Below are 12,196 nucleotides of genomic sequence, written 5' to 3'. Positions count from 1 at the left end.
TCTTTAGCACCCACGTGAAAGCCTGATGTAATCCCAGAGGCAGGGATGCATTTGATTGGCATAAACACAACATTAAGTAAATTTCAGTCCTCTATTGGATCACCAGTATATGCCAGCAACCTTCTGGGGAAGAAATTGTAAAAAATTTTCTTTTGTTCCATAGCTTCTACATGCATAAACATGTGTGAACATGTACACAAAAGGAAATGAAGGAAGGACAGACAGAAATGATAAGAAAAGGCATAATGATAAATAATGGTGGATACAACTGTGCTGTTCATGAGCTGATGCACACAGAGATGTATGGACCTCGGTGTAAGTGAAACAGACAGCAGTGGGAACACAAGAAATGAAGGTGGGAGAGAGCAATTAGGGTGCATTCCACCAAGCATAATGGCTGAGCCCTAGCACATCATACCATGTGACAGAAAGAGGCTCCCACAAGTTGTCCCTGACCCACTTGTGTACTGGGAGGTATCACCCTCACCTTTCCCAATTCCCTGCAAACTCTGCAGAGCACAGAAGTACATGATTCATTCTATAGAGCCAGAATTACACAAATACCAAGACTGGACATTACAGGAATAGAAAATGAACACAAGTGTAACTAAACAATACATTAGTACAGAGTCCAAATGTACTTGGAGGAAGCCTGTCATGGCAGGACCTGAGAGGCAAGGACAGGAGCATTCAAGACCAGTATGAATTAAATAGTGAATCTGAGTCAGCATGAGATACACAGCAAGATACAGACTCCCTGCACCAGCACTCAGCCCTAGTCCTGGTGGCCTGGCTTCCATGTTCTTGGCCAGGGTGTCCTCCAACCTCTACCTGCCACAGAACCCACTGTCAGTCAAACCCCTAGTTATGCAGGGTACCAGACAGGACCAAGCATAAGGAGGAGAGTGGGAGGGGGAGGAGGAGAATCAGAATGTTGGAGGAAAAAGAGAAGGAAGAGGAATAAGGGAAGGTGGGAGAAATACATACAAATCCAAGAATATGTACAATATATCCATAAGGTGCCTCAAAACCCAAGTGAAATCTTGGAGCAATTAGGTGAAAAGAAATATCCCATGTTCATATATTTAAAAAAGAAAAAAAACTAATTCTTATTGATATTATTATATGTTAGTTTTTCCAAACTGATTTATAGTTTTATTAGGATGGAACAGTACATGGAGTCTAGAAACACAGTCATCTAAATATAATCAACTAGTATTGGACAAAGCAGTGAATGCAGCAGTCACATTTTTTTTTAACATATGGTCATGGGAGAGTTAGGATTCAATATGCAACAAATACACCAAAGCCCACTAGAACCAAAACAAAACAAAACAAATATAGACACAGTCATGACAAAATATAACTCAAATGGGCTTTAGACTTAAATGTAAATAGAAACCATGAATGTGTAGAGCATAACATAGGAAAGTTACATCCCTTACAGTAAGGCAATATGTTCTTACTTTTTATTTCTTATATGTATGGGTGCTTTGCCTGCATGTATGTCTGTATATTACCTCTTTGGTGCCCACAAAGGCCAGAAGAAGATACCATATACCCTAGAACTGGAGTTATAGACAGCTGTGAGCCATCATGTGGATGCTAGAATAGAACCTGAGTTCTTTGCAAGAACAGAAAACACTCTCAAGTGCTGAACCAAGTCTACAGCCGAATTACATACAAAACCAAATTAAAATTCAGGAACACATTGTTGACAAGACATACTTTCTGGAAATGGGAACCGTCTGAGCTCCAGAACACTTTACTGGAAGGAATTCAAGAGGCCTTGGGTTCAAGCCTCGCCCTTCAATGTAAATACTTCTGCTCTGTAAAAGCTAATGTCAAAACAATAATATAAGCCATGGACTAGGAAACATCTATGAAAGACAGACTTGATAAAGGGACTGCATGTAAGACATGCAAAGAATCCTAACAAAAGACGAATAGAAGACATCACTTTTAAAATATGGTTCAGTGATCTCAGCACCGAACCAAACACATGTAAATGGAATGATGTTTTAAATCATATAGTGTCAGGAGAGGACGAGTTGAAGCCATCATAAGAGACAGCAGCACACTGATTGCTAGGGCCCAAATATCCAGCAGGGACAAGCCAAGATGTAAAAAGTGGAGGAGGTGGGGCTTGAGCTGGGTGGGGCTACATTGGCAGCAGCACCAGCATGCCAGGGGTGGGGCTCATGAGGGGGTGGTTCCTCAGCCCAAGGTAGGGTCCATTTTCATGTGGGCATAGCTGGGGCAGCTGGTAGGATAAAGCTGAGGCTCTAGATATCTATCCTCCCCTGGGCATCGGTACTTAGGCCTTAGTTCAAGAGGCCACTCACATACAGTGCAACTTTGGCTGGAGCTGCCTGTAAGGAGGGCCTTGAGCCAGGCATTAAGTCTGGCTGTGGCTGGCGTGGAGCATGGCAGACTGATGGGGAACCAATATACTTCAGGGAGAGTTTGATATTTAACAAATAAGCAAACAAATAAAAACATTTAAGATAAAGATTTGTTTATCTTAGAGTGATTTGGTCTCTAGATAGATGTGATTTAGTCAAACTGTAGTAAATGGGGATGACCACAACCACGAATGCCTTTAATCCCAGACTAGAGATATCGTGGGTGGCTGGTGAGTCTTTTGGGTTCCAAGTCAGTCAGGGCTACCCAGGGCTACAGGCTTTGAGATCCTGTCTCAAATCAATCAATCAATCAATCAATCAATCAGTAAATAAATAAATAAATAAATAAATAAATAAATAAATAAATAAAAGCAAATGGGTAAATTACTAAAATTACAAGAATATTGACATCTCATAGTAAAATATATTAACCTATTGACATTTTGTAGTAAAATGTGGTTTTCTTATGTGGTAAGTAATAGTGTACAAAAGACTGAATCCTGTAGTAGTCATTTCCAACCATGGACTACCAATTTTCAATTAGAATGTAGTTCTATTCTTATTTTATGCTGATGTAAGCACATTCATGTGTGTTGATCTATGGAGTGCTGAGTTGCAAAGATCCTCAGCCCTAGAATTTTCCCATTGATGGAACTAGCAGCAATGGCACATTGTAAAAAATTAGCATAAGGGAATGACAGGGATTTGAATTCTTCTATAGAATGCAAAATGAGATTTGCATTTTTAGAAATGTCCGCAGTCAGCAAGTAATGTATGGTCAACAAGGATTTGAACAAACAGGGAAGGACATTAGAGTTTTGAGGCCATTGCTGTGGTCTATAGAAATACAACTTACCCACTGCTGGGACGTCTGAAGATACCCAGGCTAGCTAAGGGCTGGATTAGTTTTGCCACCCATGTCTTTAGGGAAGCAGAAAAAGTTCCCTATGAAAAATTCAATCTATAGGTTAATTCTAGTAAATGGGTAATGGTCATTGGGGCTAAAGGCTGGAAAGCATCTCTCTAGCCCCAGGTTTTTGAGGACACAGGTACTAGTAATAGCATGTTATAAGTAGTCCCTATAACCAGACAGGCTTTGTGGGAGGGCAAAGGTAGGATTCCAGGAGCTGTCAGTTTGCACTCTCCCTAGATCAGTGAGTAAATCCAGAGCACCCTAGAGCATGGCATCTCCAGGTCTTCCCCTCAACATCTTCTCATTCCTCAGGCTAACACAGGTGTCAGAATAAAAGTAGCAGCTCTAACACTGTTTTCAATGAAGCTACCTTTATTTACTGTTACTTAAAAACTCCTAAAGTGATATCACCCTCCCAACCCTTGCCCCACCCCTCATCCCTGTGTTTATTTTCCAATGCCTCTAACCTTCTAGATCCCCCTTAGCATCAGCTGGATCAGTCCTGAGTGGGAAAGAGTTGTTTTTTCCCCTCACTCTAGGGTTTTGGAATAGAGGAAGTATAAAATCTCTGCCCACTTTGAAGGGACATCATACAGAAGGCTCAATGCCTCTTCTTCCTCTTCCTCTTACGGGTACCAAGTGACTCATACTTCCTCTTCTGAGGCTGTGAGAGGTGAGCCAGCTCCAGAGTTGAGAGTGACCCTTCAGACACACCAAGACCAGGTTCTAAGTTAGGCCTCTTGGGCATAGGAACCAAGCCTCCAAAGAGAGCTCGCTTCTTTGACTTGACAATTGGACATGGATCAGGGCTAAGGCTCCTCATCTTTGGGCATGGTTTGGGGATACTAGCAGAATCAGGGAAATCTGTACAGGGGCACACTTGGTGAGATAGTCTCCAGGGCACCAGCCTGTACTGGGAGGACAGAAGGAAGGATAAGCTGTGCAGCTCCTCCTTGTCCTCGACGGTTCTGCCCAGTGGCCCATAGAGGTCCTCAGTATCAGAAACTCCTCTGAGGCCCCCTGCCCACCTGGACCCTGGGCTTTGGTTACATGCTCCTCTGTCACAGGGAATACCAGTGGATTCGACATCTACCAGTGAGGGTGAACTTTGATTATGTGGGAGGGCAGTAACAGGCTTAGGCTCCAATTGTTCTGCCTTGGTGGCTCCAAGACACTGCTGGTCTAAGAAAGCCATTTGTGAGGAACCAGTCTGTGCACTGGCTCCTCTTTGGGTACCATGGTCATCTCTCTCTGCACCTTGGCAAGCAGGCAGTACAGAAGCACTGACAGGTATCTGCGGGGCACCAGGATTGGGAGGTGCTCTCTCAACTCCCTTCTTCTTCAAAGCCAGACAGTGCTTCTTCATCAGCTGCAGGAGAAAATATATACATAAGACCCAGTACAGGCTGGAAGGACCAGATGTGGCAAAGCATTGGGGTGGAGTTAGTCAGGGGAATAGTCAACTATCTGAGTGTCAAAGATGAGCTCTAAGGGCTGACATGCTTGGTTCCTTACACTTTTACTCTGCCATGTCCATGCCTGTATACCTGAAGCCCAAGGCAGGATGACTTGACTTATCATAGGTCAGGGTGAGTCCAGATCACATGGGTCTTATGAGCATGATCTTCTTCCTGTTTACCTGTTGATTCTCAGTGTCCCATTCCACTTGGGATCCTTCCTTCCCTGTCCAGATTACCTAGTGTCTCTCTATAACATATATATGGTTGCCTCTTCTCTACCTATTGCTCCTTCCCCATTATCTCTGGCATTCACATTCCATGTCTACCTGGTCAATGGTGAGTTCTTCCTCCTGTTCTAGCTCCTTGGTTAGAGCCACTATGTCCAATTTTGTTTTGGTAGATAGAATTTCTGCCACAAACTGGGGATTTATAATGGCCTCCACCTATAAACAGAAGTAAAAGGACTTGAGTGCCAGGGGCAGGGAACCTCCAAGCCAAAGGGGCCTCTATCTTGTTCTATGTTGTTGACAAGTCATGATGGCAACCAACATTCACACCCACAGGCGCTTGTGCACACTCCCCCCCATGCACCTACACGCACATATACAAACACACACATATGCATGCACACATACATATGCACACATATACAGGTGTGGGAGAGAAAGAGAGAAGAGGAGGAGGGGGATAGAGCCCTGCAAGTAGGGAAAGCAGGCTCATTAACAAGGGCTAGGATGCCAAACTCAGAATCTGCCCCACACCAGGGCTCCAGATATAGCTCACTTGCTCAACAAAGTGTTTCTGTGAGCACAGCTCATCAATATAGCTCAGGAGTCCTGCGTCTGAGTCTAAGTCATCTCCTTCCTGCTCTGGCCCACTGTTCTCATCGTCTTCCTTTTTCTCAGGGTCTCCTGTGAATGACCGAGGAAGCCCCTCCAGCCAGTCCATGATATCCATGTACTCCCGCACGGCTTCAGGTGGAATTTCCATGGGTGTTTCAGTCTTTTGTAACTGCTGGTGTCTGAGCTCTGGGAGGTGGGCGGGGTCGGTCTTGGGGACAGTCTTCATGGAGGTGCACTCTAGGAGGTAGGAAAGCATGATGCTACATGGATGGAGACCACTGTAACCTCAGACAAACTCTGCAGGGCATATAGTTCAGGGGCACTAAACTGGCCAAGGGTGAGCCAACACAGTTTTCTCTGAAGATCTGTGGGAGGGGATGTTGCAAGAGATAATATGCAAGAAGTGAGCATTTGGAACCACAGTATTTCATTGCCCTGGTTCTGATCACATGATGCTTGGATCTTTGGTGAGATGAAGGCAGAGGAGCAATGATCATGGCCAGTTCAATAATTACCCAGTTCAGAACCAAGGGCTGCAAGGAACCCCACCTTGAAATACCCCACCCTGAAAAAAGAAGCCTATGTCTATTTTTACTGATTTGTCCTCTGCATAGAAACCTAAAGGTATATAAACTCTACCTGGTTCCTCAACAACCTCAGGAGCTGGGAGCCTTGGAGGATCTTGCCTTGGTGTGGCTGCAAGAACTTGGCACTGGATGCTTCTCATTACCTCTAGCCTTGAGTTCTCCATCTCTTCTGCACTCTCAAATTCTGTGAACCTAGGGATGAAGGAGGCCAGGGCCCAGAGTGGGAGATTACTATGGTGGTGATGTGCACAGCGTCTTGAAATAGGCTGGTACAGTCCCACAAAATTGCTGATCTTGGGACATAACCACAGCTCTGGGGAACCCTATGTCCCTTGAGACTTGCAGGGAATTAAACAGGTTTGAGGTGTTACAAGCAGAGCTTTTATGTGACTCCTCCTTAAAAAAAAATTCCATCTTGACCTTGCCTAGAGGCACACTGAAGAGCTAACTGCCAAGATGGCCACAGATATAACTGATGGAGTATATCAGGAATCTTGGACCAGATGCAGAGATGCTGATGCCAAGACTGGGAGAGCTGGGAGAGCTGGGATGACCAAGGAGACAAGAGCCCAGGAGATATCAGGAGAGAGAAGCTGAGAGGTGTGGCTGCTTCCCATTGAAGCTGTTCATTGGCTTGTGTGCAGGAGGGCATCACATGGTGCAAAGGCAGAAAGAGTAGAGACATGTCCTTGGAGTGTCTAAGAGCCACCCTTCTTCTGTGCGCTCTCTTGAGTTTCACCCAGTATGACACATTAGGATCAACTGAAGCAACTCTCTTGAGACATGGTGGTCTCTACTGTCAAAAAGCGGTGGCTCAACTGTTAGGTAGCTGTCACAGTGGTCTTTACTGTCAAAGGGTTGTGCAACTGTCAGCTGGCATTAAGACTTGTGGAGCATGCAGTTTTTGTATGTCCCACAGTGCTAGAGGAGACCCTATGTGCAGGGGAACTGCCATGAACTAGGGCGAGGTAGAACTGTTTTCTCTAAAGATCTGTGAAGAGGATGTTGCAAGAGGTGATATGTCTTGAATTCATATGGGAGAGCATTTGGAGCCAACAATGTTTCAGTGTCCTGAGGCTGGAATGGGTTGCTTCTCCCACTCTGACCCTCAATAGAAAGGCAGGGATAGTTCTTCATGACCAATGAGGTCAGAGTTTCTGGGACCATGGATCAGATAATCCAGCACTACAGGAAGTGAGAACAGTGCCCTGGACAGCAAGATTACCCTCCTGGAAGGGTATGAGTAACAAGCTCACCAGACCCAACTCTATCTGAGCAGAGTTTCCCAACACACACCCTCTTCAAGATTCTTGACTCACCAGACCCATCCACTTCTAAACAGCCCCCCCCATGTACCCTCCTTTAAAACTTCCTGACTCACTTATCTGCCATCTCAAAGAAGATCATCCGGTCATAGTTGCTTGTACACTGCCATTCCTGCAGACCCCTCCACAGGCCCTCCTCCACATTCATGGTGGGCTTCCTCCGAGCCAGGGACCGAAGCACTGGACTGTAATTCATTAGGACCATTCAATCTGATGATCAGCTTATAATCCAGCCCTAGCAGGCTTAGCCCAGACACATCTATGTCCCTGTATCATAGTGGAGTAATAGCCCCCGGGAGCCCCTAACCATGAAGCAAAGATCAACACAAAGACGTATGTCTGTTTCTATGGCTGCCATATGAATCCTCCATGTATCACCTTGTGGGGGAGAATGAATGGGGCTTAGGATCCCAACATGGAATAGTGGGTGACAGAATAAAAGTAAAAGTCATTAGAAATGAGACCTTGGGTGATAGCCAGTTGTAGGTCATGATGTGGGCCTCCCAGAATGGGAGAGTGCTTTTCTGGGAAGGGAGAATATCTCCCAAGTTCTCTCTAGGTCCAGTGAGAGAGCCATGGATCCTTCACCAGAGCTGGTTCTTCTAGGCCCTGCCTGGGTCCCTAGATTTTAGAACCATGAGATTATAGTGTCTGTGGTTACAGTCTTCTAGTCCACCTGTTCAAGTACCTGAGCTGGCTGGGAAAATGCCCACAGATATCTGGAACCTATGGTTCACTGGGACAATGGTGCAAATGCTTGCTAAGGATCAAAATGGAGCAAGGACCCCAACAATTTCCCCAATAGAAGTTCAGTGTCTTTCTAGCCTTAAGGTGAATTCCCCAGAACAATGAGGTGGGGGGACGCATATACAGGTCTTGCTGAAGTCTTGGCGTTCTCCCCCACCCACGGTTGTGATGTGCTATGGGTCCTAAACACTCCAGTTCATGATGGAAGATGAAAAATTAAGGAGAAGCATTACCAAGTAAAAACAAAGGCCTATGTCCAAACCCTCGCTCCCAGGAGTTTGGGATGCCAGGTGTGACATAGTTGTTCTTCAGAGTGTGGCTCTCTGAAGTGGCCCATCAACTTCAGCACCTTCTTTGTCTACCTCAACTCATGGTGCTAGAGCCCCAGGAGGACCTCCCAGCCATAGGTGGCACTCACATGAGGAAGCAGGAGAAAGCTGCCACATCAGGAGTCTGGGGCAAGTGCCTCTGGACCAGTGTCTTGATATGCTGCCAGCGCCGGAAGTTCCCATAGACACTGTCTGGTTTGGACAAGTAGTTTTCTGGGGAGTTGGCTTGGATGTTGGATGGGCCACTCTCCCCATGTGCTACTTTTGGTGCTGAGTTCACTGGAGACCTCACAGGAACTAGCTGGACAACTTGCTGTGTGGTGGGAGGGCGAGGTCCCAAGACCCATGTTCCCTCTTGGGGCTGGACAGCCGAAGCAATTTGGGTATTTATGAAGGTGTTTGCGGCAGGTGTTGCCATGAAGAGTGGAGCAGAGCACCCCATACTCACACCTTGGGTCCCAGGGACATTACAATTGAGAGGCACTTGAGTAAGAACAATGTTGGCATTGTGCACAGGCTGGGCAGGCCTGACTAGTGTTCCAAGCTGTAGAATGTTCAGAGGAACAGCGGTACTCAGGGCAGTGCTCGCATCTTCTGTCACCAAAGACATCCCGGGCAAGGCAGATAGAACTAAAGGATTCCTGGGAGAGATGCCTGCAGTCACCAGGGGTGCTGGGGGCTCCCAGAATAACTGGGGTGCTGGTTGAGGGGCAGGTGGGAGAACAGGCAAGGTCGCAAATGTAGGCATGGAGGCACCAGGGTTGACAGTCATGTTCTGTCCCAGTGGTGATGCTGTGAAGATAAAGGAGAGGATGTGTAGATGAGGGAAAGGGCACAGGATCCTGGCAGTTCAGTGGAAACTGGGAAAGAAAGAGGAGATTATACAGTCTGCATCTGTCTCTGAGTAAATTCCCCGCTGGAGTCCTCTGGCTGAGCATTGTCTTAGCAGGGATCTTCCTCCCCATTCACCAAGATTCCAGGATCACTGGGCTGTCTGTGGAGAGGAACCCTCAGAGAGGTTCTTTCAGGGATTCCTGGCAGAAATTCCTCAACAGTATTCTAGTTCTCTTCCCAGAAATAGATCTGTTTGTGTCTCCTTGGACCACTGGCCGAGGACTGATGCTTACAGGAGTCAAGGCACCATTGAGGAGGGCCAGTTTCTGGAAGGGCCTCTGTGAATGTGGCAGGTTTAAAATATTTTGACCTCAGCTCCTTCTGAGTGTTCCTTTTACACCCTCAAAGCTCCTACCCTCTCTAGTCCAGCACAACAGTCCAAAAGCAACACTAAGCAGTACTCCAAGCCAGGACTCCAGAATCCTGGAGAGAACCCTGAAGGACTCCTATCCATGGTGCCCCCGCCCCACTCCTAATACCTCCTGCAGGAAACAAAGGGATAGATTCAGCAGCCTCAAACTGCCTGACAATCCTTGGTCCCCACCATGGTTGGGATCTGTTCTCACTGCACTGTTGTGTAAGACAGCCATCCAGTTGCCCTGACACCCTGTCCTTGCAGTCCCCGCAATGGCCACAGGAGACTGTAACTGTAACGGAATGGTGAGTGGAGGGGGCGTCAGGAGGTTTCTGGGGATTATCACAGCTACTGGCATTGTCACAATTTGGCAGTGAAATCTTGTGAGCTCACACCAATATAAAGGAATGATTGGGGGATACAGTCATGAGCCAGATGCCAAGCGGGATACAGTTATCTTAAGTTATGGCTGTTCAGCAGGAACTCACAAGGACCGCATCAATGGGAGCCAAGTCCAAAGAGTCTGCACATGATGGCCAGGACACACGTTCTAGGTCTGCTTAGCAGTACCAGTAGAACATGTTACGAGACAGATGGCTCTCCCCGAAGCCTCTGGCAAAGGAAACAAGCCGCCCCAGAGCCCACTGAAACCAACAGCACTCTGCAGGCCCCTCACTTGTCAAAGCAGGAAGAGTGGTTTTCTGTTACAGTTAAATGATGGGCTGAGGGAACTGCAGACACAGCACCAAGACAACACCTCTTAATTGATATTTTAAAACATAGTCTAAAGATTCTGAACAAGCACCCACATCTTTCCTCTTTGATGTCCTCTAACCGTTTGGCCTCTGTAGAATCAAAGACATCAACCACCCGATAAAGGAGAAACCTTTTCTGGGTGGGAAGGTGGAACTCTGAACTGCATGTTGATGGGGTAACATCTACTTCTACAGAGCGAGCCCCGCCGAGCTGTTTCCCATCCAGCCATTTGTCTGAACTGTCCTCCTAAGGTCCAGGGTGGCTCAGTTAAATTCCTGGGATCCATAGATTCATTGAGAAAATTCCAACAGCCAGGAGAAGTGACCCAGAGGTCAGCTGTTTCCTAATAACCTTCTCTGGACCACCACAGTGAACCATCCCATACACCTATGAACTGTGCTTAGAAGACCTGTCTCCCATACAGGAAGAACTAGTCCAGCTCTTCTGGTCCCTTTTTCAGATGCAGTGTATTTCCTATGGCAACTTAGTTGCATCATGGGCTCTGTTCATCAGCCTCCCAGGTGAGATGTCCTTGCAGAAGTCCAGAGTTCTCTCCCCCCAACTCCTTGGCCCAGGCAGTAATTGCTAGTATCAAATTTAACTTGCCTTTGTCAGGGTGTCAGGCCCCATACCCTGACACTCTAAGCTTACCTTCTGAAGTTATTCCTATAGGTTTGGATAGTAACCATGTCTGTCTGCTCAGGTCCATGGTGAGAAAATTCATATAAAATCACACCCAAGAGTCACCAAGATGTGGCAGATGCTCAAGAGAGTCAGCCACAGCTGAGAAGAGTTTGAAAGTAAACAGCTTCAGAATGTGGCATATAACATTCTATGGTGGGGGGAGGGGCAGGAAGTAAAACAGGACTGGGGGAACATTCCGTGTGGGGTTGCAGCAGGTGCATAAGAAAGAATCTTGAGGTCAGTTCAAATGATGCACCCTTGTTGGAGGTGATTGTTTGCCTCTAGGTAAAATTTTAACCTTTTCCCTATATTCACAAAACACTGGGCTCACTTATGCCCCTTCCCTCATTCCTTCTTCAGGAGACCTTGTTTGACCCCTTCATCCCGAGTCTTCCATCCTTTCGACAGAGGGTAGGCTCTTGAATATTTTTATAATGTTTACATTTACTCCGAACAAATTACAACATCTATTCAGACAAGTATTAAGGGTTTAAGTAGCAGAGGAGTACAGCATGTTTGAAAATATGATGTTGGGAGATTTAATGCTCTTCTTGCCATGTGCATACCATTCTTTACAGAGCTGTCTTCCTGTGTCCAACCAGAGCAGTGCTAGGATGTCTGTACCCTGCCTGCAATAGTCTCTGTTATCACGAGCTCCAGCCCATGAAGACATTACTCAGTATGTAGCCCACAGGACTCAGATCTGAAATCACTTCTTTTTGTATCAGTAGTACTGAGTCCTTTCATTGTAAACATATATTTGACAATGAAATTAAAAATCTAGTCACCATGACAAAACTAATTAGTAGGCTTTTGTGAGAAATTGGCCCTCCTGAGACTCTCAATGGAAATAGGGGTTAAATGTGAGAAACAGAAAGAGGAAATGCATTCTCCCACTC

The 12,196-nt window shown here is 46.2% G+C and overlaps 1 protein-coding gene across 1 annotated transcript; it reads right to left on the bottom strand.

Moving 5' to 3' along the window:
* Window positions 1–3,919: 3,919 nt before the first annotated feature.
* On the bottom strand, window positions 3,920–11,322 carry LOC308434290 (NUT family member 2-like; the record flags this gene model as incomplete). Its single annotated transcript, XM_080934525.1, has 7 exons — window positions 3,920–4,687; window positions 5,105–5,221; window positions 5,562–5,857; window positions 6,260–6,399; window positions 7,589–7,717; window positions 8,698–9,400; window positions 11,265–11,322. The coding sequence occupies 7 exons, from the start codon at window positions 11,320–11,322 to the stop codon at window positions 3,920–3,922; spliced, it is 2,211 nt and encodes a 736-aa protein (XP_080790651.1).
* Window positions 11,323–12,196: the final 874 nt, after the last annotated feature.

The sequence above is a fragment of the Micromys minutus genome, assembly GCF_963924665.1.
Source record: "Micromys minutus genome assembly, chromosome: 1".
NCBI lineage: Eukaryota > Metazoa > Chordata > Mammalia > Rodentia > Muridae > Micromys > Micromys minutus.
This window is presented reverse-complemented; position numbering and strand designations above follow the sequence as displayed.